This window comes from Sorex fumeus, unplaced genomic scaffold, assembly GCF_029834395.1.
Source record: "Sorex fumeus unplaced genomic scaffold, SorFum_2.1 ptg000218l, whole genome shotgun sequence".
Lineage (NCBI taxonomy): Eukaryota > Metazoa > Chordata > Mammalia > Eulipotyphla > Soricidae > Sorex > Sorex fumeus.
This window is the reverse complement of record NW_026606275.1, coordinates 2,326,087-2,354,069: the sequence shown is the minus strand read 5'-3', so window position 1 is coordinate 2,354,069 and position 27,983 is coordinate 2,326,087. Positions and strand designations below refer to the sequence as shown.

Below are 27,983 nucleotides of genomic sequence, written 5' to 3'. Positions count from 1 at the left end.
GCCGCCAGTCCTTTGCTCAGCTGCATTTTTGGGGGTGGGGTGGGGGTGGGGGTCCCACCCGGCGACGCACAGGGGTTCCTCCTGGCTCATGCACTCAGGAATGGCTCCTGGCGGTGCTCGGGGGACCCTATGGGGTGCTGGGAGTGGAACCCCAGCCGCGTGCAAGGCACACGCCCTCCCCGCTGTGCTGTCACTGTATCACTGTCATCCGTTTGTTCATTGATTCTCTCGAGCGGGCACCAGTGACGCCTCCTTCGTCCTAGCCCTGAGATTTTACAAAGTGCCACAATCGAGGCTCTTTCAGGGTCAGGGGAAACGAGACCCACCACTGTGACTGGTTTTTGGTGGACACCCCGGGAAGTTTGCCAGACTCTGCCAGGTGGACAGGATACTTTTGGTGGCCTGCCAGGTTCTCCAGAATAAGAACGAGATAATAAGATTTCCCGCGCTTCCGCGAGCTGGGTTTTACCCGTTCGTGGGATTTGGGGTGGGTGGGTGGGGGTATAAGCCCGCCTATTGCTATCGCTGCACCCCTGGTTATCTTTCGGTGCCTGGGCCTGACCCAGCGGTGCTCGGGGATCATTCTTAGCGGGGACCCCATGTGGGGACAGGGATCAGCCCGCCTTCTTTCAGTCTTGTTTTCTCTGTGGTTGGTGTGTGTGTGTGTGTGTGTGTGTATGGGGGGAGGGGGGTGATCCCTAATTTGCCTATGCTTAGCTAGAAACACACACGCGCGCGCGCGCGCGTCCCCCGCACCGGGGGGCTCCTCGGCCCTGGGGTCCCGGGCAGCAAACCTGGGCGCCCGGGGCGCGCGCGCGCGGGAGGGGAGGGGGCGGGGCGGGGCGGCGCGAGCTCCACGCCCCGCGCGCCCGCCCCGGCGCTGAGCTCACTCCCTCGGAGCCCGGCTCGGCAGCGGACGCCCCGCGGGCCGCCCGGATCGCCGCGGGCCAGGGGTGCCCAGCGCGGGTGCCCAGCGCGGGCGTCCAGCGCGCGGCCACTCTGCGGCCCGGGCGGGCTCCCGCGCCCCGGCCCGGCCCCGCCCTGCCCCCCCGAGGCGGCATCCTCGGGCTCGGACGTCCGGCCCCGGCCCCCGCGGCGGGGCTGTCCGAGGGTCCCCCCGACGCCCCCGGCGCCCCTCGACCCCCGGCCGCGGCGCCTCCCCCGCTCGCCCGGCCCGGGGGTCGCGGCTGCGGAATCGAAAGCGAAGCCCGCCGCGGGCCCGCTCGCCTCCAGGTGGGTCGGGACGGAGCTTCCGGGAGGGGCGGGGCTTCCGGCACGGGGGGGCGGGGCCGAGGCGGGGCGGCCGGCGTCGATTGGCTCCCGGGAGCCCCCTGTGGGCGGGCCGGGGCGGTCCCGGAAGTCGGGCGGGGGCGGGCCCGGGCGTTGCCGGAAGTCGGGCGGTGCGCCGGGCCCGGGAACTCCGAGCGGCGCGCGCCGCACCCCGCGCTGCCTCCCGGGCCGAGGGGCACCGGGGGGCGACGCGGGGCGGCCCTTCCTGCTCGCGACGGCCGGTCCTAGTGGCCACGAGGGGCAGCTCGCGGGGAGCCCGCGCGCCCGAGCCTCTTCCGGAAGTGCCCCGGGCCGGGACGCGGTGGTGCGTCCCGTGGGGGTCCCGCGGGGGTCCCGCCGCCGCCGCCTCCCCGGGCCGCAGCAGGCGCGAGGACCGGAGCGGCCCCCACCCGGGGGCCCCGGCGGCCAGCGGGACGGGGGACGGACCCCGCGTGCCCAGCCGCCCCTCCGGCACGCACGGGCCTCCCCGGCCTCCCCTCTTGGGCACAGTCCGGGCTGCGGTACTCGCACTGGGGGGTCTGCGGGGGTCTGCAGCTCCTGCTCCGGCCCGGCCAGGTGGGCGAGACCAGGCTAGGACTCCGCCTCACGCCGGCCGCCAGGCAGGCACTTTCTTTTGCCTGTTTGGTTGTGGTGACTTGTGCTACTTCCGGAGATGCTCAGGGGTTCCTCCTGACAGTGCTCAGGGACCCCCCCATGGGATGACGGGGATCAGGCCCGGGGGTCAGCCCTGTGCGGGCAGGAGCCCTACCCGCTCTGCCGCTCCAGCCGAGCCCAGCAGGCTGGCACTTTTGGCCGAGGGCCTTCCCCCAGGCCCTCGAGGATTTTGGGTGTTTCAACCACCCGTTTTCCCATTGATACGCAAAATCAAAGCTGCAAGCGGACTTCGGAACACAAAGTGATTGATCCTCCTCCGTTAGCATCTTGTAAACGGCAATAGGAGGAAGTTATGATCGATCAGAAATGTGGGAGACTGGGCAAAAAAGAGAAGTGAGATGTACTCCTGTTTAAAATAAGATTTGGAGGGGCTGGAGTGATAGCCCAGCGGGGAGGGTGTTTGCCTTGCACGTGGTGGACCCGAGGTCGAATCCCAGCATCCCATATGGTCCCCTGAGCATTGCCAGGAGTCATTCCTGAGTGCAGAGCCCATAGTGACCCCTGTGCATCTTAGGGTGTGACCCCAAAAAGCAAAAAAAATTAAAATAAAATTTGGAGTGCACCATTGTTACCATTACAACAAAACTGCAGTAGTGGTTTATGTTTTTGTTTGTTTGTTTGTTTTTTGGTTGTGGGGGTGTGGGGGAGAATCTGTACCTGGAAGTGCTCAGGGCTTACTCCTGGCTCTGTGCTCAGGGGTCACTGTTGGTGGTGCTTGGGGGACTGACTACATGCGGTGTCAGGAGCAAATCTGGTCGGCCAAGTGCAGGGCAAACTTCTTAACCCCCCCCACCCAGTGTTAATGACCTCTCTGGCCCCACATATAGTGTTCTTTTTTCCAGCATCTGCCCTCCAAGAAGCATCAGAGCTGTGCTGTACTTTCCAGATTGTGAATATTCCTAAGAAGCAAGGAGAGTAGCAAAAATAGGAGCTTCCAAAGTGGCAAATTGCTGTTTGCTTCTTATTAGTCAGTAATATGTTAATACCACTGATGGGATTTTCAGGTTTGAAAGAAGTCTAGAGCTTCCTGTGCTCAGGCTATGAAAGAGGAAGCCTCAGTTTCCCTCTGCCACTTTTCATGAACCCTTCCTGTTCCTGGAGATTCCTGGGCTCTTCCCCTAGCTGAGAAAGTATTTCCCAAGACAGTCAGTTCTGCCTCAGGCCTGGGACTCATAGGAGATGCAGAGATAATCTTTCCTAAAACAGCCCCGCCCCCCAACCTAAGAAGTGGAAGTACAGAATAGACATGGTATTAGTCTTATTTTAGCAACACAAAAGACCCTAAATTAGTCAGAGAACTCCATAAAACAAAGAGCAATCCCCATGTTCTTGGTGACAACCTCATCACTTGATAAGAAACACAAATAACCCAATTTTTATTTTATTTATTTATTTTTTGCTTTTTGAGTCATACCCGGCGATGTATAGGAGTTACTCCTGGCTCATGCACTCAGGAGTTACTCCTGGCGGTGCTCAAGGGACCCTATGGGATGCTGGGATTCGACCTTGGGTCCGCCGCGTGCAAGGCAAACGCCCTGCCCGCTGTGCTATTGCTCCAGCCCCCCAATTTTTATTTAAAAGAATCTACACAAAGGGGCCAGAACTGCAGTTCTGCCAGAAGGAGCGGAGGAGTCTTTGCTTGCATGCAGGCGGCTGACCCTGGTGTGAGCCCCTGAACTCTGAATGGTCCTCTGGACCCCCCAGAAGTAAGCCCTTAGTACCGCTGGGTGTGGCCCCACGCCTAGCTAAGTGACCTAGTGCAGAGATCCCGTACTTTGGTTTAGTCCTGTACTTAGTTCTCCCCAGCTGGGAGCTTCTCCCTCCTACTCTTCAGGAAGCTTTTCTGACTCGAGTTGGTGCATCTTCTTTGCTGGGAATGTGGATGAGTTCAGACCCTGCCCCACTCCCTGCGCCTCCGGTCACTACGGTCCCTGCAACTGCCAAGTTCCCAAGGGTGCTCTGCTCGGGCGCAGATGGTTTGAGGCCGCACAGCCACCCCGACGGACCCGAGACCCGGGCTCAACACGACAGTCTAAGGAAGTGAAAATGGAGAAAGCAGGCCTGGCCAGATCGCTGCTGGACTGGGCCAGAGCCTCGCATGGAGGAGAACACAGGGAAATCCCCAGCACTGCACGGTCTCCTGAGCAGCACCGGGAGTGAGCTCTGAGCACAGAGCCGGGAGTCAGCCCTGAGCTGACTTGCATCTTAGACGTCTGCAAAAGGATGGACCAACTTGGGGGTCATTAGTGTGGAGCCATCTGTTTTCCTGAGCTTTCTAGTTCAGGCTGTGCACGAGTTTAGTCCGTACATTGGCCTTGTTTCTGCCCGAGCAGATAGTGTAGGCAACCACAGCTTTAATATGAGATCCTTTTTAGCTTGCTTTTAATAGAGATTATTGTTTGTAATGGTATTTGTAACCTTGGTAGCATGTGTTTGTGAGTTACTGGAACTTTGGGTAAAAAGATGAAGGTTTAGTCTCTTTTTTTTGCTTTTTGGGTCATACCCGGCGATGCACAGGGATTACTCCTGGCTCATGCACTCAGGAATTATTCCTGGCGGTGCTCAGGGGACCATATGGGATTCTGGGAATCGAACCTGGGTCGGCCACGTGCAAGGCCCACGCCCTACCCGCTGTGTTCTCACTCCAGCCCCGGTTTGGTTTCTTAATTTGCCATTTTGGCAGGACCATTTAGCTCCAAATTTTAGTTTCACAGATCATCCTGTTATTCGTCGATTGCCTCGAGCAGGCCCCAGCAACGTCTCCTTCATCCTAGCCCTGAGATTATATTCAAGGCTCTTTAGGAGAATGAGACCCATCATTGTTACTGGTATTTGGCATATTGGGTACGCCACGGGGAGTTTGCCAGACTCTGCCGTGTGGGCAGGCTACATTTGGTAGCCTGCCAGTTTGTCAAAGTAGGAATGAGATGTCATAATAAGATGTCATAATAAGGCCGCATTTGCGGCCGCGCGGTTCCAAAAGCTGGTTTTTATAGTCTCAGAGTCTTGGCCGCTGATGGGATTACACGGCGCCAGGGGGCCAGTTGGTGGGTGTGACCCCCGCCTACTGGAATTTGGAGGATCTGGGTGGAGGATGCTCGGCCCCAATCCAAGTAGGCTTGGAGATCTCAGCCCCGGAACCCGCGTGGCTTTGTCCCTCTGCCAGTACCTTCATGTGTGCGGAGAGTGGTCTCAGCATGGTGGTGGCTGGTCCTGGAGGTCGTCGGCTGCCGGAGCCCTGGTCAGGGCGGGGAGGAATTTTAGTTTCATTATTTGTAAATTGGAATAACAAATGAGAAGACAATACCATATCTTTTCTCTTCACTTTTTTTTTCTTTTTTCTTTTCCTTTTTTTTTTTTTTTTTTTGGTTTTTGGGCCAAAGCCTTTGGTGCTCCTGTCTCTGTGCTCAGGGCTCAGTCCCGGCTCTGTGCTCAGGGCTGACTCCTGTCTCTGTGCTTGGGGCTCACTCCCGTCTCTGTGCTCAGGGTCACTCCTGGCTCTGTGCTCAGGGCTCACTCCCGGCTCTGTGCTCAGGGCTGACTCCCGGCTCTGTGCTCAGAGCTCACTCCCGGTGCTGCTCAGGAGACCGTGCAGTGCTGGGGATTTACCTGTGTTCTCCTCCATGCGAGGCTCTGGCCCAGTCCAGCAGCGATCTGGCCAGGCCTGCTTTCTCCATTTTCACTTCCTTAGACTGTTGTGTTGAGCCCGGGTCTCGCGTCCGTCGGGGTGGCTGTGCGGCCTCAAACCATCTGCGCCCGAGCAGAGCACCCTTGGGAACTTGGCAGTTGCAGGGGGGCCGTAGTGACGCTGGCGGGACCGGCAAGTCGCGCCTCTCTGTGCTGAAGCGCCATTCTGGTTTTCTTCCCAGGACGCACCTCTGAGGGGCAGTGGGGGTGCTGGACGCCTCCCGAGGGAAGCCAGCCATGTCTTTGGACGACATCAAGATGAGGCCCAGTGACCTGCAGGATGAGCAGTACCTGGACAGCGGCGGCTTCGGGAAGGTGTCCCTGTGCCGGCACCGATCCCACGGGCTCGTCATCCTGAAGAGAGTCTACACCGGGCCCAAGCGCACCGAGTGAGCTGGCGGCGGGGAGGGCGCTTCTCGCCTGGTTTGGGTTCGGACTTTGGGACCAGACCTGGCTTTAGTTCGGAGGGTTCCCGTCTGTCACCCGCGGGGTGGCCGGCAGCTGTGCAGTTGCTGCTGTCCCGGTACCGCCCGGCTGAGGGAGGAGGCAGGGAATGGGGTGCTGGCTTGATCACTCTGCCTTTAGATGAGGGCCACCCCGTCATCAACACCCCCCCCCACACACACACAAACACACAAACACACACACTCCACCCTTGAAGCTTTTGGTGGCGTTATTTTACGTCGCCCTGTCTTCTTACCAGAGTGGCTGAGAAAGAACTCCTGGTTGCTCTCTTTGCTTTCTGTTATGTTTTTGGACAACATGTAGCAGTGCCCAGGGCTCACTCCTGGCTCTGTGCTCAGGGCTCACTCCTGGCCTTGCTAGGAATTATTACTCCTGGCTCTTTGCTAGGGAGCACTCCTGGTTCTGTGCTCAGAGAGTACTCCTGACTGTGCTGAGAGATCACGCCCCAGCTCTGTGCCCAGGGCTCACTCCTGGCTTTGTGCTCAGGGAGCACTCCAGCTCTGTGCCCAGGACTCAGTCCTGGCTTTGTGCTCAGGGAGCACTCCAGCTCTGTGCCCAAGGAGCACTCCCAGCCCGATGCTCAGGGAGCACTCCTGGCTGTGAGTGCTCAGCAAGCATCTTAGCCCGCCCTCCCCTGCGCTGCGCTCAGGGGCCCCTTTCTTTTGCTCAGCGATGCATTCGGCACCGGAAAGGGGCAGGGGAGCAGAGCAGGAGAAACAGCCTTTAGGAGCGCTGTGACGAGTGCGAGTGCCCGCAGAGACCCAGCGCGGGCCAGGGGGCTTGGCCGCTCTGACGGAGCCTATGCAAGTAGTGGGAAGGGGCCGCCCGCCCTGACGCGAGGCCTTTCCCTCCAGGTACAACGAGTCCCTCCTGGAGGAGGGCAAGATGATGCACCGGCTGCAGCACCAGCGCGTGGTGCGGCTGCTGGGCATCATCATCGAGGAGGGGGACTACTCCCTGGTCATGGAGTACATGGAGAAGGGCAGCCTCATGCAAGTGCTCCAGGCGCAGGTAGGCCAGGGCTCCCCTCGCGGGGCGGGGCCTCGCTCACGGGGCGGGGCCTCCCTCGCGGGGCGGGGCCTCCCTCATGGGTTGGGTCTTCCGCTCGTGGGGCGGGGCCTCCCCTACTGGGCGGGACCTCCTCATGGGGCGGGGCTTCCTCTCACAGGGCGGGGTTTCCCCTCACGGGGTGGGGCCTCCCTCACGGGGCGGGGCTTCCCCTCGCGGGGCGGGGCCTCCCCCACTGGGCGGGACCTCCTCATGGGGCGGGGCTTCCCCTCACAGGGCGGGCCCTCTCTCAGAGGGCGGGGTGTCCCCTCACGGGGCGGGGCCTCCCTCACAGGGCGGGGCTTCCCCTCACGGGGCGGAGCCTCCCTCATGGGTTGGGGCTTCCCCTCGCGGGGCGGGGCCTCCCCCACTGGGCGGGACCTCCTCATGGGGCGGAGCTTCCTCTCACGGGGCGGGGCTTCCCCTCACTGGGCGGGGCCTCCCTCATGGGGCGGAGCCTCCCTCACGGGGCGGGGCTTCCCCTTATGGGGCGGGGCCTCCCTCACGGGGCGGGATGTCCCCCCAGGAGTCGCCTGGGGGTCTCTGGGGGCTGCCTCCCCCCGGTGTCCGCTGCTTTCCCTCAGACCCGTCTCCGGCCGAGGGTCGGGCCTGGCCGCCAGCCGCTGTCCGCCCCACGGCTCCCAGCGGGGCACCCACTTAGCGGGGGTCGCCACTGGTCAGCGGCACCGGCACCGGCGATGACTCAGGAGGCTGCAGGGTCTCGGCGGCCGAGGGGGGCGGTCGGGAGAGGCGGAGAGCGGGGTGGGGGCTGTCCCCGAGCCGCCTCCCTCCCGCGAGGACCGGGCCGAGTGTCCGGCGGAGGCGGCGCCGGGGTCCGCGAGGAGTGCAGGCCGCGGGGGGCCGCGGGAGGCTGCTGGGGGAGGCGCCCACCCGCCGGGCTGCGGAGAGGGAGGGCGGTGGGCTCGGCTGGGGACTCTGGTCTCCTCACTTAGACTCGTTTTCCCTTCGGCGATATCCTACATGCACATGCATTTTCGGGACTGTGGGTTAAGTTAGGGACTCTACATGCACACGTGCCCCCCCACACACACGCACGCATGCACGCACACACACACAGTGAGTTTTGCAACGTCGAGCAACACAAATGCCTAAGCACCATCGCAGAAATGGGAATTGTCCATGCCAACTTTTCGTCCTTTAGAAAGCAATTCCAGGAAAGAGCGACCGAGATTCCACTAAGCGCCAGAGGCCCAGTCACCAAGTAGATACTGAGTTTACCTGGGCGTTGGTTTACCATATGGGATCTGAGTGTGTATTCACATGGTTGCTCGTTTTCTTGACACAGTGCCACCTGAGCTCACTTTCTTGCATTGTTTGAACATTGCTCCGTACATTTCATTAAAACGTTCCCACATCATCTGTTCTCACATAGGTTTTATACAGAGTAGCACATACTACTGTACTATGGAGTTGTGAGCACTGAAGAAACATTCCACACACCATAGAGATCTCAGGACACAGCCTAAATAATAATCACATTATCATCATAGCAAAAGTAAGAATAATGATGAAAATGTTTTGATTCTCAAGGAACTTACTTTTTTTTTTCTTTTTGGGTCACACCCAGCAATGCTCAGGGGTTCCTCCTGGCTCTGCACTCAGAAATCACTCCTGGCGGTGCTCAGGGGACCCTAGGGGATGCTGGGGATCGAACCCGGGTCGGGCGCGTGCAAGGCAAACGCCCTCCCCGCTGTGCTATTGCTCCGGCCCCAAGGAACTCACTCTTAGAGCATTTTCGTTGCCGTGTTGGCAAGGAAACCGGAGCCTCAGAATGAACCCTCCATTACCAGGTTCTGCAGGGAGGTCGGCCTGTAGCTAACCCTCCCGAACCAGACCCACTGGGCCTGCTCGAGTTTTATTTTGCCCGTGCTGGGGCCACACCCGTGCAAGGCGAGCTCCCTCCCCCCCTCCGGGTGAGCTGCACTCTGCCCCGGCCCGTAGGTTTCCTGTCTCATAGACTCTGCCTCCTTTCAGGTCAGTATCCCCCTCTGTCTGAAAGGGAGGGTCATCCTGGAGACCATCGAGGGGATGTGTTACCTACACGGAGAAGGTGTGATACACAAGGACCTGAAGCCGCAGAACATCCTGGTGGACAGGGACTTCCACATCAAGGTAAGAGCCCACACGGGGCTCCCGGGGGCCCGAGCGGCCACTCTAGCCCCTGCCTCTCACCTCGTGTGCTCTCTGACTGCTGGCGGTGGGGCCGGGGGCCCTATGGGTTTCTGTTGTTCATTGTCCCTTTACTTTGACCTGCCTCTGCTCCCCTGGCACTGCAGGGCTGGGCGGCTGCATCCTTGGGCCCTAGCACTGACCGGCCAGCCCAGTTGGCCAAGGATCGCTTAGGAGTCATCCTCCCCTGCCCCCTCCTCCCGCCCCAATTTTTGTTCTTGGCACGAATTCAGCTCTTTCCCATGGCAGTAAAGGGGGTTGTTCAAGTCACACGAGCGCAGGATTGAACATCGCCGAGCCTTGTGTCTGGTTGGCCAAGAATCAGGAAGGGGAAGTCGCCCCAGTGGGGGTGGGGGAGGGGGCACTCGGCCTGCGCCCACAGACCCTCTGCCAGAAGTTTCCACCCCGCCCTGACCTCAGGCAGATGTTTAGTCTCGGGTCTCCAGAGGAAGATTCTTCCTTTATGTTGTAGAATCTCTAACATTCTGGGCTAGAATCTGGGGGTTTCACCCACCACGAACCAGAACTCAGCCCAGAGGGCCTGGGTTCCTAGAGGGATCGCAGGCCTGTCGCCTCTGAACTCTGCTGAGCTGCGTCGTGCTGTCCTCGGCCACGACCTCGCCCTCCTCCTTGCTCTCCGACTACCTTGGTGCTCGCTCTCTGCCTCCTCAGCGGCTTTCTCCTTCCTCCCTTCCCTCTTCTCTCCGGTGCAGGCTGCCGGCTCACTGCAAGTACCTCCACTCTCCTTTTCCTCTGTCTGTCTCTGAGACCCTTGGAAAGCTGTGTTCCCGGGCCCCTGGTCATCCTCTGGGGACACAGAAGGTGCAGGACTTCCTTCCCGTCTGCCTTCGCCAAGAGGAAGTGAGGGCCTCCTTTCTCCGAAAGCGGCTGGACAACTCGGGCCCAGAAGCCCAGGGTGCTTTGCTGTTGCCGATGCAGAACTGTCTGCTCCTCTCTCTCGTCCCTCCCACAACCCATTTCCTGGCTCCGTCGCCTCAGAACCGAGCTCCCTGAATTTCACGGTTCTTGAAAGAGGAGATTTTCCAGATGGCTGGGAAAACAGACTTTTCCGTGAGACTCTTGAGACATGTGCTCGACCTCTGACGGCAACCCCCTGTGGAGAGTTCACCACACCTCCCCTCCGCGGGCCGAGCCCCAAAGCTTAGAGCCAAACTCGACGGCTCTGTCCCAGACCATGCCATCAGCCCGGTCTCTTTGCAGATCGCAGACCTCGGCGTTGCCTCTTTCAAGACGTGGAGTAAGCTGACCAAAGAGGAGAACAACAAGCAGAGGTTCAGGAACCCCCGCGGGTCCCCGAAGAACGGCGGCACCCTCTACTACATGGCCCCCGAGCATCTGAACGACGTCAACGCCAAGCCCTCCGAGAAGTCGGACGTGTATAGCTTTGGCATCGTGCTCTGGACCATCTTTGCCAACAAGGAGCCTTACGAAAGTAAGATTTTCTGAGGGTGGGGTTTGAGCCCTTAGTCAACACCGTTGAACGAAATAACGCCTTCCTGGAAACCCGTGAAGGGAGTTCTCGTTGGGGCTGGAGAGATAGTCCAGTGGGGAAGGGATTTGTCCGGCACATACCGACCTGGGTTCGAGTCCTGACGTTTCAGATGGTTCCCGAGCCCCGCCAGGAGTGCTCCCTGAGCTCAGAGCCAGGAACGAACCCCGAGTCCCCCTGAGTGCCCAAGAAAGGATATTTTTTGTTGTATTAGTGAGGGATTCCGCCACACCCAGCAGTGCTCAGGGCATCCTCTGGGATCTCTGCTCAGGAACCGCTCCTGGCAGGGCTTGGCAACCCTGTGGTTCCCGGGGTCACAGCCGGAGAGGCCTTGTGCAGGGCAAACGCCCTGCCCACTGTCCTGCCCGCTGTTCTCTGTCTCCAGCCCAAGCCTGGCAATATCGTAATTGCCCGCTTTTTCCCCGGGCCTTCCTCAGGGGACGGCCAACCCCAGCCATGCCAGCTGTATCCGCTGCTCTCGCCCCAGCTGGTGCTCGCTGCGTTTCGGTGGAATGAATGAGTGATCTAGGCTGAGTAATCAGGGGGTCCCAGGACAAGCGAGGGCCTCCAGGATGCATCTCTGGGGTGCCGGGAAGTTCCAGGGTTTCTGGGCCGGAGAACATGCCTCCTGCCCACAGGCCGTCCCTGCCGCCCTGCAGAGGACACCTACTCCCCAGTGATTACCTCTTATTCAGGGGGTGTCGAGGGGGCTCTTACGTGTGCTCAGGAAGGCTCTGGCCTGGATGTCCACTTGTTTGCTGGGTCCAGCCTAAGCGCGGGAGGGTCTGCTATGCCGGCGTCCTTCCAACAGTTTTGCCTGCTGCACGCTCCCCGGGGGGCCGGAGGTGGCACAGCGGGAAGGGGCTTCACCTCTCGGCACCCCATATGGCCTGCGAGTGCAGAATCGGGAGTAAGTCCTGGGCGCCCTGGGTGTGGCCGAAACAAGAAAGAAAGGAAAGGTCCCCATGCTGCCCACTCACGCTGCCCCTGCCCAGCGACCTGCGTCTGTGTACGCGGTTGCCAGACCAGAACATTCAGGCTGGCTCAGACTCCATCGCGCCTCTCAGCTCCTGCAGCCCGTCGGACTCACGGCCCAGGAACCCGGCCACGCGCTGGCGCTGGAACCCTCCGCTTTCCTCTGTCCTGCCGGCCTGTCTGTCTGTCACTCCAGATTCTTGTCCCCCGGCCACACGGGCCTCCTCAAAGGCAGAACCACCACCTCCCTCACCTGTCTCAGGTCCCTCCAAGACCTCCTGTGACCTGCAGGTCAAGTTCACCTGTATGGGTGCCCTGGCCCCCGACGGCCTCACCTCACCCTTTTTGCCGGGTATATGCCGCTATTCGTGATTCCCGGAACTTGCAGCCCAGCCCTCCTGCTGCTTCTCTGCCCTGGAATCCCGGGAGTCTCTCTGGCCTCGGCCTTGCCTCCTCCGCGTTCCCGTCACGCCCAGCCACTGTCACCAGGACTTCTTTGCCCTTCCTGGATCTCCATTCTCACTCTTCCGTGGAAGTTGCCGGTGTTCAGCAGAGCGTTTTATTTTCATTTATTTTATTTATTTATTTTTGCTTTTGGGGGTCACACCCAGCAATGCTCAGGGGTTACTCCTGGCTCATGCACTCAAGAATTACTCCTGGCGGTAGTCGGGGGAACCCTATGGGATGCTGGGAATCGAACTTGGGTCGGCCGCGTGCAAGGCAAACGCCCTACCCGCTGTGCTACCCCTCCAGCCCCAGCAGGGCGCTTTAAAGCCAGAGCTGCCGGCTTGTCTTTGGACTCTGGTCCGGTGCAGGCTGTCGGCTTGATCCACTGCCTCACTGTGACCGTCTCCTCGGTGAGACACGGCAGCTCCTTGTCGTGGGACTGTCGTCCCCCGGCTGCCGTCTCCAGGGAGCGAGCTGAGTGGCACGGTCCCTCTGCTGCCTCTTCCTTCCGGACTGGGCCAGCACCTAGCCAGTGCCACCCTGATCTCCTCTTTGCTTTGTAGATGCCATCTGCGAGGACCAGCTGATCCTGGGCATTAAGTCTGGAAACAGGCCCGACGTGGAGTACATCATCGAGTACTGCCCCCGGCAGATCATAGACCTCATGGAGGAGTGCTGGACGAGAGACCCCATGCTCCGGCCCCTCTTCACCGGTGAGAGCCTTTTCTTGGGGCCTGTCGGCTGCATTTCCCGAGGAAGATGTTGGGAATGTGCTCGGGGGCGTCAGAGCCTGGTTTGAGCCTGGTTTCCTGGTGACGATATCTGTTTGGGGGGTGGGGGGGCATACCTGGCAATGCTCAGGGTTCTGCCCTCGAAATTGCTCTTGGAGGTGCTTGGGGGACAATGTGGGATGCTGGGGATTGAACCTGGGTTGACCATGTGCACGGCCAGTGCCCTGCTGCCGAATTAGTGCTCCAGCCTGAGGAGTATTTTGTTTTAGGAACTTCTTAAGGCATTTAAAGTCCTGACCCCCACCTTTGTTCTTGTTGTTTTCGTATAGACATTGAGAAAATATTTAAGCCATTTTATTGCAGTGAGTTGGAAAACAAAGTGGAAGAGGCTGTGACAAGTTTAAAGGTAAGTCATATAGTGGAAGTTTAAAGTGGAACGTAATCAAATTATAAAAAATGAAAAAAAAAAGTAAGGTGGAGTTCATGCACAATTCAATCGGCTAATCAGTGGCTGAATAAATGGCAGTACTCCTACAAAAAATAAATAAATAAATAAATAAATAAATAAAGTGGAACGTAATCAAAACCACCTGCTAGCGGTCCCGATGTCAGAGCAGTGTGACCATGGTGGAGACTTAAGGGGAGTTGGTTCCGGAACAATCTTTGGGTCTGGATCTCCCCCAGGACCGGGTTATAAGGGTCTTGCCTTGCAAGCGACGGAATGTAGTCATATTCCCAGCACTGCATGGTGCCTCAGCAGAAAACCAGGAAGAGACCCGGGGCATTGCTGCTGGGTATGGAGAGGAGAGAGAGAGAGAGAGAGAAGAGAAGGGGAGGGGAGGGGAGGCGGGAGGGGAGGGAAGGAAGAGAGAAGAAAGAGGAAGAGAGAAAGAACTGTAAATGAGAAAATACTTAAGTGGGAACACCAAGTAAAGGGGTTTGGAGGACTCGCTTGGGATGCGAGAGGCGCGCTGAGAGTAGACTATAGACTCAATACCTCTATTGCAAACCACAACCCCCTAAAGGAAAGAGAGAGCAGAAGGGAATGCCCTGCCATCGAGGTGGCGGGGTGGGGGGGTGGGCGGGGTGGGAGGGCTACTGACTGGGTTCATTGGTGGTGGAGATTGGGCACTGGTGGAGGGTTGAGTACTTGATCATTGTATAACTAAAACACAAACACGAAAATAGTAAGTCTACAACTGTACCTCATGGTGTTTCACTAATTTTTTCATTTCATTTCATCATCCTGTTAATCGTCGATTGCCTCGAGCAGGCCCCAGTAACGTCTCTCTCATCCTTTCATCTCTTTCATCCTAGTGTTTCACTAATAAAAAATAATAAATTAAAAAACAAAAAGAGGGGCTGGAGCGATAGCACAGCGGGTGGGGCGTTTGCCTTGCATGCAGCCAACATGGCCGACACAGGTTCGATTCCCAGCACCCCATAGGGTCCCCTGAGCACCTCCAGGAGCAATTCCTGAGTGCATGAGCCAGGAGTAACCCCTGAGCATCGCCGGGTGTGACCCAAAAAGCAAAAAAAAAAAAAAAATTACTTAGGCTGGATTGAACCTGGTAGTTAACATCCAGACTGGTCACGGATACTGACAACTGAAAAAAGAAAAAGACTGCAAATGAAAAGCAGGCCGGGGACTGGAGAGGGAGGGCAGGGATGCAGACACTCCCTCAAGCAGCTGCCATCAGTTCATTTCTTTACTTATTTATTGCTTTTTGGGTTATGCCTGGTGATGCACAGAGGTTACTCCTGGCTCTGCGCTCAGGAATTACTCCTGGCGGTGCTTGGGGGACCATATGGGATGGCAGGAATCGAACCCAGGTGGGCTGCATGCCTGGCAAACGCCCTACCTGCTGTGCTATTGCTCCGGCCCCAGCTGCCATCAGTTTAATCCTCGGCATCACATATGGTCTCCCATGCACCCCCAGGAGTAAGCCCTGAGCACTGTGGGATATGCACACCTCCCTCGCCAAAAAAAAAAGTGATCTACAACAGAGACAAGTGGTTCCGAGATGAAGTGTTGTTGAGTGGCACACACTGGGACAGGTGCCCGGCCTCACCACTGGGTTCAGTGGGTACTCACAGCTGCCCGTGCAGTGGGGGGCGAGTGGCCTGGGCACTGGAGAGAGAGCAGGAGTCGGACCACCGACCTGATCCTGGCTCCCATCCCCGGCACCACACATGGGCTGGGCCCTGCCAGCTGTGGTCCACCCCAAAAAGGTGTGAGTTGGGCATGTTGTTTGGAAGGCCGAGGCCTCTGCCAGAGTCCCAGAAGCTGGTAACTTGGTACCATGATACAGTCAGTTATCTCTAACCCCACCCCCACTGCCACCCATGCACTCAGAGGGGAGCCCGGCTCCTTGCTTTATAAGAGCCACGAGTTGTAGGTGAACCGAAAGTTTATAAGAAAGCACTTCCGAATTAGGGTTCATCCAGACCACATGGATTCCCGGGGAAGAGGTCAGATGTGCTCGACCGACAGGGAAAGGTTGTCAGGGCTTGTCCGTGAGGACAGTGAGACTCAAAGCACTGCCCGCACATGGGCCTCCAGTTCCCCCGTCCAGGGCGCCGGACACCCCTGCGCAGTCAGACGTCTGTATAAGCAAGAGTTCATGCCGGACTCTCCACTGGGCTCAGGTCTGATGTCAGCCCGATCCTGTTGGTTTATTTTGGATTTCAAGGGCCCACACCAGCAGTGCTTGGGAGACACCCAGGGCTGTTCCTCAAGACGCTTGGCCCGAAGGGATGGCTCAGTGCTCAGTCACTGGCCCCTGGGAGCCCCCCCCAGACATGAGATCAGTACTCATGGGCCACTGGGGCTACACCCAGTGGTCCTCAGAGCCCCGAGGGTCCCCAGGCATTCTAGGCTAGTCTGCCCTCTGACCAGTCTCAGCATGGCGCCTCGCTGCGTTGGGGGGATTTGGAATCGGGGAGAGTGACTTCTCCTCTTGGGTTCGTTTTCATTTGTTTGATTTTGGTGCCACACGTGGTGGGGCTCAGGAATCAGGCGCCCCACCCACGGCACTGTCTCCATGGCCCATACTTTGATTTTATTTTGGGGGGTGGGGGGAATTGGGGCCACAGCCGATGAAGTTCAGGGACTGATCCCCGCTCTGTACCCGGGGTGACTCCTGCTGGTGCTCAGAGGACCTCATGGCGCCAGGGATCAAATTTAAGCCTCCTGTGTGAAGAAAGCCTGTGCTCAGCCCTCCTGTTGAGTTGTCTCTCTGGCCCTGTTGACCTTTTTATTTTATCTGAGGGGTATATAAATTACATCTCGTGGTGTTTAGGACTTCCTCCTGCCTCCACACTTGCAGATCACTCCTGTTGGTACTTAGGGGACCATATGCAATGCCGGGATTGAATTGGAGCTGGCTGCATGTGAGGCAACCCCCTTCGCCCCAGGACTAGCTCTCCAGTCTCTGACTGTATTTTTAAGACAAGCCTCCCCACCCCTGAATAGTTCTCCAATCCCCCATTTTATGTTATTTTATGTTTGCTTTTTGGGTCACACCCAGCGATGCTCAGAGGTTCCTCCTGGCTCTGCACTCAGGAATTACTCCCGGCGGGGCTGGGGGACCATATGGGATGCCGGGGATCTAGACGGGGTCGGCCGCATGCAAGGCAAGTGGCCTACCCACTGTACTATCATTCCGGCCCCAAGCCTGATTTTATGTTTAAGGCAAGTTCCCTTTCCCCTGGGCTAGCTCTCCAGTCCCTGGCTTTATTTTATGCTATCATTGTTGTCTGCTGGAGTGATAGCACAGCAGGTAGGGCGTTTGCCTTGCATGCAGCTGACACGGCCGACCCAAGTTCGATTCCTCCGCCCCTCTCGGAGAGCCCGGCGAGCTACTGAGAGTATCTTGCCTGTACGGCAAAGCCTGGCAAGCTCCCCGTGATGTATTCAATATGCCAAACACAGTAACAAGTCTCACAGTGTTACTGGGTCCGCTCAAGCAAATCGATGAACAACGGGAGGACAGTGACAGTGATTGTTGTTTGCTATTTGGGAAAGCCACTATCTTATGTTTACTGTTTGTAAGAACTGTGTGTAAAAGACTCTTGCCATAACTATTAACCCAGTTAAGATGCTCTTCATGCTGCCTAGTGATTGTTTGCCCTTAATCATGCAATGATTTCCTATTGTACTGGTTGTCGAGCTTAGCTCTGAATCACCTGGGCTTTCCCCCTAGGAAAAGTTTCAGTGCGACAGAATCGTGAAGAGAATGGAGTCGCTCCAGTTGGACTGTGTGCCGCTGCCTCCCAGCCGGTCAAACTCAGGTAACTGGCACTGATCTCGGTCTGTTTGCTTGTTAATATACCCTGCGTCCGCAAGTTCTGCTCACGACCACATGGGCGAGGGTCGATGCCTCGAAAAGGGACCTTTTGGGGGTGAAGTCCTGGTGGAGGTTGGAGCACCAGCAGAGAGGGCTCTCTGTCCAGAGGGGGATGTTTCTCACGGAAGGAAAAGGGGCCCGGGACTTAGGTCGAGAATGTGCCTCCCCTGTGTGAGACCCAGAGTTCCATGTCTGACCCCAGGCCCTTCAGGCCTCCCCACCTCCCAGTACTGCTGGGCAGGGCGCCTGTCAAAACAAAACAAGGGGTTGCAGACATAGTGCAGACCCTGGTCCTTACTTTAGGCCAACCCCAGATGCATCACCAATACTGACATCGCATGAACCCTGAACACAACCAGGGGCCGCTCCTGAGCACAGACCCAGAAATATCCCCTGAGCGCCATCAGGGGTCGCTCCTGAGCACACACCCAGGAATATACCGCGAGCACCACCAGGGGCCGCCCCTGAGCACAGACCCAGGAATATCCCCCAAGCGCCACCAGGGGCCGCACCTGAGCACAGACCCAGAAATATCCCCTGAATACCACAGGGGGACGTTCCTTAGCACAGACCCTGGAATATCCCCCGAGCGCCACCAGGGGTCGCTCCTGAGCACACACCCAGGAATATACCCTGAGCACCACCAGGGGCCGCCCCTGAGCACAGACCCAGGAGTATTTTCCCCCCCCCCCCCCAAGCCAATCCCAAAATAAATAAATACCATAAGGAAGTAAAAATGAGCAGTGGTCCCAAGGCTACAGCGTGGCCTTGCACGCCGCGGACTCCAGTTCGTGTGGTTCTTCTCTCCACCCCGGCCGCCACCTCAGCACCACCAGCAGTGATCCTTCAGCAGAGCCAGGAGTAAGCCCTGAGCACCAGTGGGTTCGGCCCCAAACCAAAGCCCAAACCAGCCCAAGCCAAGCAAGTGGGCAGGCACGCGAGCCCCTCTCTGTCCCAAGCAGGGGACCTGGCGCAGAGCTGCGGTTTCCCAGCCCCTTCCCGGGCTCCTACAAAGACCCTCTCCCCCGCTCACTCCCGCAAGCGGCCACTGGCCGTGACTGGTGGCCCTCTCCCTGCTTGCTGGTGGTGGCCTGAGACCCTCACCCCGACTTTCCGAAGGCGTCCGAGTGTTTGTGCCTTGCCTGTTCGGGTGTGTTCTCTCTCGGGGGCGGCGGCCCTGTGCCACTGGGGCTGGCTTTGCTGGTTGGTTCCGGCTCACGCGTGTCTCTCCCTCCTCAGCCACGGAGCAGCCCCACTCACTGCGCAGCTCCGAGGGCCTGGGGGCGACCCCCGTGGAGGAGTTGTATTTCGCTCCCTCCCCGGACCATCAGCCCGAGGAGAACGAGTTCCACCTGCAGAGCAAACTCCAGGAGGAAGCCAACTACCATCTATACGGCAGCCGCATGGACAGGACCTCGAAGCCGCAGCCCCGGCCGACCGTGGCCACCCGCCACGAGGAGGAGAGGAGGCGCCGGGTCTCCCACGACCCGTTTGCACAACCGAGACCCTCGGAGCACGTGAAGAGCCCCGAGAGGAAAGGCTTCGTCTACGCCAATGTGGCCAGGCCTGCCCCGGCCGGACCGGGCAGCCAGCCTGCAGGGTACTGGAACGGCGGGGTCCCCGGCACGCAGAGCTTCTGGGCTAGAGCCCCCGACCCGGCTGTGGCAGCGCCGAGGGTGTGGAGCGGACCCTGTTCAGGCCTGCTGCAGTGTCCTCCGCTGCGGATGCCCGTGCCCGAGAGCCTCTTCGTGGGGACCGCCCCCACCATGCCGTTCATCTCCCAGCTGTCGAGAGGTACGTGGGCTTCTCTCCCTTTTCTCTCCAAGTCTTCACGAGCTCTGTGGGAGGCGTCACAGCAGCCTGTGATGGGACAGAGGCGTCCTGGCCGCCTGCTGGCCCCTCGGAGTGGGCTCCATCCCACGCCGGGCAGACGGGGAATGGTTTGGGTTGTCAGAGGTAGGTGGCAGGTGACGGAACTAGCTGAGGGCCCCTCCCACCTGCTGCTGAGTTTGGTCCCATACTCGGGCTGTGACGCGTTGGCTCCCACGCTCACCTGCCGTGTTCTGAAGGACAGCGCTATCGGGGGGGCCCACAGGGGAGTGTCCGTGATGAGAGGATGACCATCCATTTCCCTCAGGGCCCAGCAAGAGCTGGTACCCGGGAGCGATGGACAGTCCCGAGTGGAGGGCGTAGTGTCCTGCACGCTGCCGGGGAACGCACCCATGGCCCTCTCAGTCACACCGCCGTCCGCTAGAAACCTTGGCGTCAGCTCAGGTAGGCGAAACTTTGAGAACGAGGAACTTAGTTGCGTTGTCTTTCCAAAGGCCACCGTGTCCCCAAGCTGTGAAAACGGGGCCCGGGGCCATAGTACAGCAGCTCAGGCACCTTGCCTTGCACGTGGCCAATGCAGGTTGATCCCTGGAAGCCCACACGGTCCCCTGAGCCCTCCAGGAGTGAGCTCAGAGCCGGGAGGAAGCCCTGAGCACTGCCAGGCGTGGCCCCCCAAGCAAAGCAGACAAAAACTGAAACATTCTGGGTTGTTTCTCTCCCTGGATGTGCGGTGAGGTCGGTGGGACCCAGACGGGGTGAGCTGAGCTGTCTGACTGGCCACTGTGTCCGATTCAGTCAGGATTAGCCCATTAGGAGCTGAAGGACCCTCGGCTCTCTGGCCGTTTTCCAGCCCCGGCTCTGTGAAGCGCCCCGTGGCCGTCCTTGCCATGGCAGGCCCATTTCTGGCCTCGCAGGAGGTGGAGCGGCCAGCACTTTTCTGTCCTCCTTGAGGGGGCCCCACCGGGACCCTCCTGCTCCCCGGCCCTCGGCCCCTCACCCCGTGCTGGGTGTCCCAGAGCCCACCCTTCTGCAGATGCAGCCTGACTGTCGGTCCTTCCCCTAGTCAGGTGACTTTCAGTGGATGCACACACAGGCTGTGTCCCTAGCGGCCACGTCCAAGGGGGAGTGTCTCTCCGGGAAGCAGCCCCCCACGCCTCGCTCTGCGCTTGGATGACACTTTGGCTGGTGCCCCTTTCCGCAGGGGGACTTGGAGCGAGCCCTCTCACCGTAGTGCCTGTCGCCTTTATGCAGTGACACGTGGGCGCTTGCTCTCGGGTGGCCAGGGGCCAGACTGGAACGAGCTGGCAGCACAGGGCGCTGTGGGAAGCTTCTGGTCGGGTCACACGCTCTCGGCTTTCAGGGGTGGGCGGGTGCCCACCATGAGCACCGAGGTGTACACAGGGCCACGGGGCGAGACATGTGGGCACTCTGCCTGACATGAGCAGGGGACGGCACTGTTCCCATGGCCTGGTCCCTTCGGTTTCCCTGGGACATGGATGTAAGACATGGCCAGTAAGTAGCACAGAAAGTTCCCTCAGACTCAGCAGCCGGGGACACGTCCCCGAGCGTCAGCTTCCGGGAGCCCGGATGCACCTGTCCTGGTGTGTCCTGACACCGCGGGGAGACGGATTCCTGCTTCCTGCTCATCCTTGTGGACAGGTCTTCACGGGGCAGCTTCCCACCACAGGAGCCGGGCTCAGGCCCGTGAGCGCTGGCCGAGGTGCTGAAACCTGTGTCCCCCGTCTTTCCTGCCTTCTGTTCCTCTCCCTTCCTTCCCGTCTCTCGAGACCCGCGTAGCCCCGCAGACACAGACAGACGTGACTCCCAGTCCCAGTCCTGGGCCAGGCGAGCGTAGGGACTCGAGAGGGACAGGCGGCGAGGCCTCCTGGGGGGACACACAGGGCGGGTGTCAGTGGCCACAAACAGGGACGCACCGGAGTCGGGGACAGGCCCGCGGAGACTGGGCTGGGGCGAGAGAGAGCTTGGGGATGGTGGTAGGCTCTGGAGACCGTGAGAGGCTGGGGCTCGCCTGCAGGGAGGAACCGTGTTGTGTGTGGGAAGCGCCGCTGCCCCTGGCCTGCTTTTCGGCGAGGCGGCCACAGCCCAAGTCTCCTGAGGGCGGGAACCACGCAGAGCCAAGGGCTGAGACTCCTTGGGCTGTCCCACCGCCCGGTGGATTTCAGGTCCACTCGGGGCCTTGGGTCAGCGCCCCAGAACTCGCCTCCCTGGGGGCAGAGACGCCGGACCTGCTCAGGCCCTCGGGACCAACTTGCTCCGTCCCGTCCCTGTGAACCCTGAGTCTAGGGGCCTGTGGGTAGAACCCTCCTGTCTTGGACCCTGGAGCAGTGTCTGTGGGGGAGCCAGGGTCAGGTGCCCTTCTGCTGTGGGGTGGAGAAATACTACCCCATGCGCTAGATGCCACGTCTGCTGATGCCCCGTCAGCAGTGAGTGTCGGTGGAAACTCGGTCTCCCCCTCTTGGGGCTCAACCCTGCAATGGGATCCTGTGGTGACCCTGTTTCATTTCTTCCTGTGTGGGAGGAGGGGGTGGAGGTTGGGCCACACCCACGGTGTGCAGGGCTTCCTCCTGGCGGGGCTCCTGGGACCCTCGGGTGTGCTCGGCGTCCGTCCTCAGCCCAGGTCAGCTGGCGTGAGGCGGTGCCCCCGCGATGCCCTCCCCTCGCTTCCTGTAGACTCGCAGTGGCCGCCCGCTTAGGGAGCAATGGGAGCGTCTCATGTGTCTTCAGCCTGGCTGGCCCTGGGCAGTCCCTGCTGTGAGATGGGCTTTGTGGTCTGGGGGACTGTGGACATCAGTCCTGGGACCCAGTACCCGAGGCTGGGCCTCACCCCCGGGGGCCCCTGGTAGTTTCTCTTTGTGTATTTTCCTTTTTCTGGTAGTAGCCGTCCTGCTGCTGAGAGAACCTTCCAGAGGGCATCTCATGTCCCTGAAACCTGCAGGTGAAGCCACACACACTGACACGCGAGCACATGCATGCATATGCACACACAACACTCACATGTGCACCCACGCACCACACGTGCACATATATGCACACACCTACACGCATGCATACGCATATCCACGTGTACACACATCACACGTGCACACATACACGCAGACATGCGCGCACACACACACACGCACACACACACAGAACACATCGTTTCCTCTCGCTCTCGGTCTCCGCGAGCTTACCTGTGCGTCTCCCTCTCCAGACGAGACAGCGAAGTGCGCCATATACAACAGCAGCGCCATTCAGATCGGCGACAACAACTACATGGAGGTGAATGGGCTGATGCCTCCCTTGTGGGACTACTCGTACCAGAGCCCGACCGCGGAGCCGGCGCAAGAGCCCCAGTACGAGGTCTTCTTCGGTGAGCTGCTCCCGGGCGCCCTTTGTCGACCCATCAAGAGAAAGATTGGGGCATCTTGGAGTTGTCGTTTTGGGTCTTGGATCACACCGGGTGGTGCTCAGGGGCCACGCCTGGAGGGGGCCCCGGGGACCATTTGGGCCGCTGGGAATCAAACCCAGCTAGGACACATGCAAGGCAGGCGCCCTTCCCGCTGTACTCAGAGACAGAGACAGAGACAGACAGAGAGAGGCAGAGAGCGCTTGGCCCCTCATTTCACGATCACGACCATCCTGTTGTTCATCGATTGCCTCGAGCAGGCCCCAGTAACGTCTCCTTCGTCCTAGCCCTGAGATTTTTAAAAAGTGCCACATTCGAGGCTCTTTCAGGGTCAGGAGAATGAGACCCATCATTGTGACTGGTCTTTGGCATATTGGGTACGCCACGGGGAGTTTGCCAGACTCTGCCGTGTGGGCAGGTGACATTCGGTAGCCTGCCAGTTTGTCCAAAGTAATATTATTTACAAAATAGTAATTCCATCCTTCCATTCTTCTCCTAGAAAATGGTTGTTTTTCTCTTTGTAGAAAAACTCAGGAATTTCTGTTTCCTTTTAAGCAAGCCTATGTGTCTAAGGTGGGAACGCATTTGCGACCTGAAGTGCGTGGGTGTGCTGTGAAAATGAAGTCCATTCTGTAGAAAGGGCTGGCCACTGTGGAGAGCCCAGACTGGCCAACAGCTCTGCAGACCCCTCCCCCCGCCTGGCTGAGGAGACAGAGGTGCCCTCAGGCTTCAGCTGCAGAGCTCTGAGAAGAGGGAGCCCGCCCTCTCCAGCGCTTCCTTAATAAGCACTGGGGGCTTTGGGCCGGAGAGAGAGGAAGGCGAGCGGGCAGGGTGCCTGGCATGCACGCAGCTCCCGGGGTCAGGCTTTGGCCCCCCACGTGGTCTCCTGAGCACGCCAGGAGTCATCCCTGAGCTCAGAGCCAGGAGTCAGCTTTGAAGCCCTCCAGTGTGGCCCCAGGACCACACCTTCCTCCATCCTTATCATCCTGCCACCACAGCGCCCGGCTCCCCAGTGCCCACTTGGTCTCAGGCCAGCAACAGCTTTCTATGGGCCGGCCCGGGTCCGAGGCCTGGGCAGCTGGAAACCCCAAGCCAAGCGTGCTCGAATGAAGCAGCCCCGTTCGTTTGGGTCGGTTGGTTCCCTTTCTCCCGGGCGCTGTGCCCTTTGCGGGAGGCCGTGCCTGACCCCGTCCTCTCTTCTCTCGGGCAGGGAACAGCACCAGCCTGACGGACAGGCACCTGGACCCCGTCCGGGAGAACCTGGGGCGGCACTGGAAGAACCTCGCGCGGAAGCTGGGCTTCACCGACGCGCAGATCGAGGAGATCGACCACGACTACGAGCGGGACGGCCTGAAGGAGAAGGTCTACCAGATGCTCCAGAAGTGGGTCATGCGGGAGGGCACCAAGGGCGCCACCGTGGGCAAGCTGGCCAGGGCACTGCACCAGTGCTCATGCATAAACCTCCTCCACAAACTCATGCTCGTCAGCCGGGACTGACTCCGGGGCGCGGCCGGGCCCGCGGGCTCCTGCCTCTGCCAGACACTCAGCCCCACGTGGGGGCCACCAGCATCCTCCCCACCCTGCCAGGAGCTCGGCGTCCGCCTCAGCCTCCTTGCCCCGCACCGCCTCTCCGGAGAAGGGGAGAACAAGCCACAGCCAGCAGCCCCGCAGGGCAAACACAGAGACAAGACAAAACACAACCATCCTCTAGGCTGGGGAAAGGGAGGACAGCCAGCTGAAGAGGAGTTTCTCTGTGTCTGCACCAGAAGGAAGCGACACTCCGCTTCCGGAGTTTGGCTGCACTGAGCTGCGGGGGGGGCACAAAAGTCCACTCAGACTCCGGTGCTTGTCCCTGGTCCGCGCACCCCTCAGACCAAAGCACTGTAAGATCCTCAGTTCCTTCCAGCAGGTTCTGTGGCAACACAGGCCCTGTCCATCCCCGCAGCCCGGTGCTGTGTCTTCCACGGCCGGTGGCAGGAGTTCCACGCAGCCCCCCACCACCTGCCACTTCACTCCCGAACTGCGCGCGGGGCATTCAGGTGGGGAGACAGATGACACGTGCCGGACAGACCCTCCAGGACGTGTGTCCATCTCCTCTTGCCCTCTGACCTGCGCTGCCCCACCTGGGCCCTGGGGAAGCCGCCCCCTCCCCCACTGCCTGGGACTGCACCCCAGTACTGGTGCGGTTCTTCCAGTACTGGTGCAGTTCTTCCAGTACTGGTGCAGTTCTTTTCACTACTGGTGCAGTTCTTTCCAGTACTGGAGCAGTTTTTCCAGTACTGGTGCAGTTCTTCCGACCTGGCTATGTGGGTTGTGACTGGGGGTGGGGGGTGGAGGGGGTGGAGCTGTCAAGACCAGCAGCCATCATGCCTCCAGCAAGCGGCCTCTCACCACCCCCAGGCCCCCAAACCTGGGCTGACGTGGACGGTGTTTGCCATGGGGCCAGGGAGGAGACTCAGGATACATGACGCGCAGCCCTGACACAGCCGGGGCACAGGAGCGGAAAGGGGCTTGCTCCGCCCGCAGCACCAGCTGGGACAGCTCCTCGTGGGCCTGTTGTCCATGAGTTGCAGGGTGCCTGGAAGCGCCCCCGCCCCTGAAGCTGGCTGCCCGCTCTTCTCCCCGTTCATGACATCAAACTGTCCCCGGCCTGGGCCTGATGTTGAAGGGCAGAACGGCCCAGGTGACAGGGACGGCTCGTGGCCTTCCACGAGAGCACAGGGACCCAGGGAGCGCCCAGGACGGGGCCTCCCATGCTGCAGAGCAAGCCAAATGAGTTCTTCCCAAGGGCAGGCCTGAATCTTACCAACAGCCTTCCAACTGCCTGAGAAATTCCATGATTGATGTTAGGTAAAGGCAAGGTAAAGGCCCTCCCGTTGATCGTCGATTTGCTCGAGCGGGCCCAGTAACGTCTCCATTGGAGACTTTGTTGTTACTGTGTCTGGCATATCGAATACTCTCGGTAGCTTGCCGGGCTCTCCGAGAGGGGCGGAGGAATCAAACTCGGGTCGGCCATGTTGGCCGCGTGTAAGGCGAACGCCCTACCGCTGTGCTATCGCTCCAGCCCAATTGATGTTAATCAGTTAAATTATTTGCGTATCTTTTAAATAAAGTTTTGCACTTTATTAGGACCATGATCCACTGAAGGAGAGTGTCTACAGCACAGTGTGGGACGTGGCGCTGGGACCTGACCCTGGCTGGCAATCTCCCACATTCCCCTTCTCCGCCTCCTGCTTCCTGCAAGGAGAGAGGATGTGCAGAGAAGCTTCCAGACAGTGCTCAGGGTGAAAACTCACTGCCTCCAGGGCCTGAAGTTCGTGGGTCCTTCAGAGGGCTCCCCAACCTTTCTCCCTCAGAGAACCCCAAACCTTTCCCTGGAGGCATTTCAATAAAAGGCCTGACCCCCACAAAAACAGTCATCTTGGGGCTCAGAGATCGCATTTGCCTTGAAGGCCACCGGGCGCCTGCTTTGCATGTGACTGACCGGGTTCGGGGTTCAATCCCAGGAACCCCATGTGGTCCCCCAAGCCCACCAGAAGTGTTCCCTGAGTCGGCAGAGCCAGAAGTAAACCCTGAGTACAGCTGGGAGTGGCCTCCCAAACAAAACAAGAGGAAGTAAATCAGGGGCTGGAGCAATAGCACAGCGGGAAGAGCGTTTGCCTTGCACGCGTCTCGCCTGGGGTTCGAGTCCCAGCATGCCATATGGTCCCCCGAGCACCGCCAGGAGTAATTCCTGAGTGCAGAGCCAGGAGTAACCTCTGAGCGTTGCTGGGTATGACCCAAAAGGCAAAAAAAAAAAAAAAAAGTAAATCATGACACCAACAACCTAAAACCCTAAAGGGTGACTTTTTGCTTAACAGCAAGATGACAGAAGTTAAAATTGTGCAGACCCCTCTCAGCTCTGACAGGAAAGCCCAGTCAACATCTCAGGAAAGTGAGAAAGGGAAGGCGGACCCCACCAGGGATTTCAGGAAGTCAGTAATAGCAGTTGACTCGGTTTTCACCCTTTCCTTTTCTCCAAGAAATTGCTTTAAACTGTTTAAAGTAGGATATAAATGTTTGCATAGCCCACGTTTAGTCCAGCACTGCACAATTCCTGCGGGCAAAGCTCTGAAACCAACTGCACGGATCCAACTTCTAGAAGGCTGCCAGGGCCTGGACTGGGGGTTGACATTCCCGGAGAGATTAATGCTTGGCAATCATGGTGCCCGGGTTTGGGAGGTGGGATGTCGACACCTGAGGAATCTAGACAAATAACTGGCAATAGTGATGGGATCGAGGTTGTTTTAATTGTGTTTCTGCTTATGCCAATCTTTCCCATGTAGCCATCGATCTAAGCTTTCATCCCCCACCCACCACCTACACTCATCTGCTTGCATTGATTCCGCGATGCTCGATACAACCGCTGTGGATCCTGAATAAAACCGCCCACGGTGCCATCAGCCTGTAGCTGGCCGGCTATGACCACCAGTTGATAGACCACATGGGAACAGGCTGCTTGGACCTGGGTCACGGGATACTGCCAGGCTACGTTCACGGCCCCGTTCGGCATCCCACAGGCTCCCGAGCACCTGGGCATCGCCGGGTGTGACCCAAAAAGCCTAAATCAATAAAATGAGGCCACATCTGCATGCATTTGGCTAAAAACCGGGGCCCAGGAGGCCGTTGAGGCTGTGCCGGTGTGCCGGCCACGTGGAAGCGTTTGCCAAGGTAAAAAAAAAAAAAGCAAACTGGCAAACCACAGACCCACCAGAGCTGCCACGTGAGCAGAGTCGCACTCCTGACCCGCGGCTGGGATTAAGGGCCCCTTAGCTTAGGCGGAGCGGGGCACCCTTTCACCCAAATAAAGTTGCCCCCTCGAGGGCTATGCACTTAGATCCTGTCCTTTGGGGGGGAGAGGGCGGGGGTCTTTGTTCTCTCCGGGAGACCCGACGCCCCTTAGACGCTGTTCCCCCAGGCAGGCAAAAGGCGGTTGCATCTACCACCTGACTCCGAAAAGTAATAGACAGGTCGGGCTCTGCGCGTGCGCACTCGGGCGCGGGGCGGGCTGCAGGCGCCGCCGGGGCGGGCTCTGCGCGTGCGCAACGGGGCGGGGGGGCGGGCTCTGGGCGCCAGGGCGGGCTCTGCGCGTGCGCAACCGGGCGGGGGGGCGGGCTCTGGGCGCCAGGGCGGGCTCTGCGCGTGCGCAACCGGGCGGGGGGGGGCGGGCTCTGGGCGCCAGGGCGGGCTCTGCGCGTGCGCAACCGGGCGGGGGGGGCGGGCTCTGGGCGCCAGGGCGGGCTCTGCGCGTGCGCAACCGGGCGGGGGGCGGGCTCTGGGCTCCGGGGCGGGCTCTGCGCGTGCGTGCCCGGGCGGGGGGCGGGCTTGCGGGCGCCGCCGGTCGGGCTGTGCGCATGTGC

The 27,983-nt window shown here is 59.5% G+C and overlaps 2 protein-coding genes across 2 annotated transcripts in view; both read left to right on the top strand.

Moving 5' to 3' along the window:
* Nucleotides 1-27,983, top strand: part of LOC130017734 (ribosyldihydronicotinamide dehydrogenase [quinone]-like) — a 136,987-nt gene that overhangs the window by 14,878 nt on the left and 94,126 nt on the right. The gene's annotated exons all lie outside the window — the stretch shown is intronic.
* On the top strand, nucleotides 927-24,879 carry RIPK1 (receptor interacting serine/threonine kinase 1). Its single transcript, XM_056108480.1, has 11 exons — nucleotides 927-1,233; nucleotides 5,814-6,020; nucleotides 6,951-7,107; nucleotides 9,139-9,276; nucleotides 10,555-10,786; nucleotides 12,829-12,978; nucleotides 13,326-13,402; nucleotides 17,202-17,289; nucleotides 18,585-19,139; nucleotides 22,390-22,548; nucleotides 23,795-24,879. Exons 2-11 carry the CDS (start codon nucleotides 5,869-5,871, stop codon nucleotides 24,079-24,081), a joined length of 1,995 nt encoding a protein of 664 aa, XP_055964455.1. The 5' UTR covers nucleotides 927-1,233; nucleotides 5,814-5,868; the 3' UTR covers nucleotides 24,082-24,879.

Bases quoted from the DNA above. Each gene is read 5' to 3' on its own strand.
- RIPK1 (XM_056108480.1), top strand. From the start codon at position 5,869: ATGTCTTTGGACGACATCAAGATGAGGCCCAGTGACCTGCAGGATGAG. The intron at 13,403-17,201 runs GTAAGTCATATA...CTTTCCCCCTAG, and splicing joins AGGCTGTGACAAGTTTAAAG to GAAAAGTTTCAGTGCGACAG. The intron at 19,140-22,389 runs GTACGTGGGCTT...CTCCCTCTCCAG, and splicing joins CATCTCCCAGCTGTCGAGAG to ACGAGACAGCGAAGTGCGCC.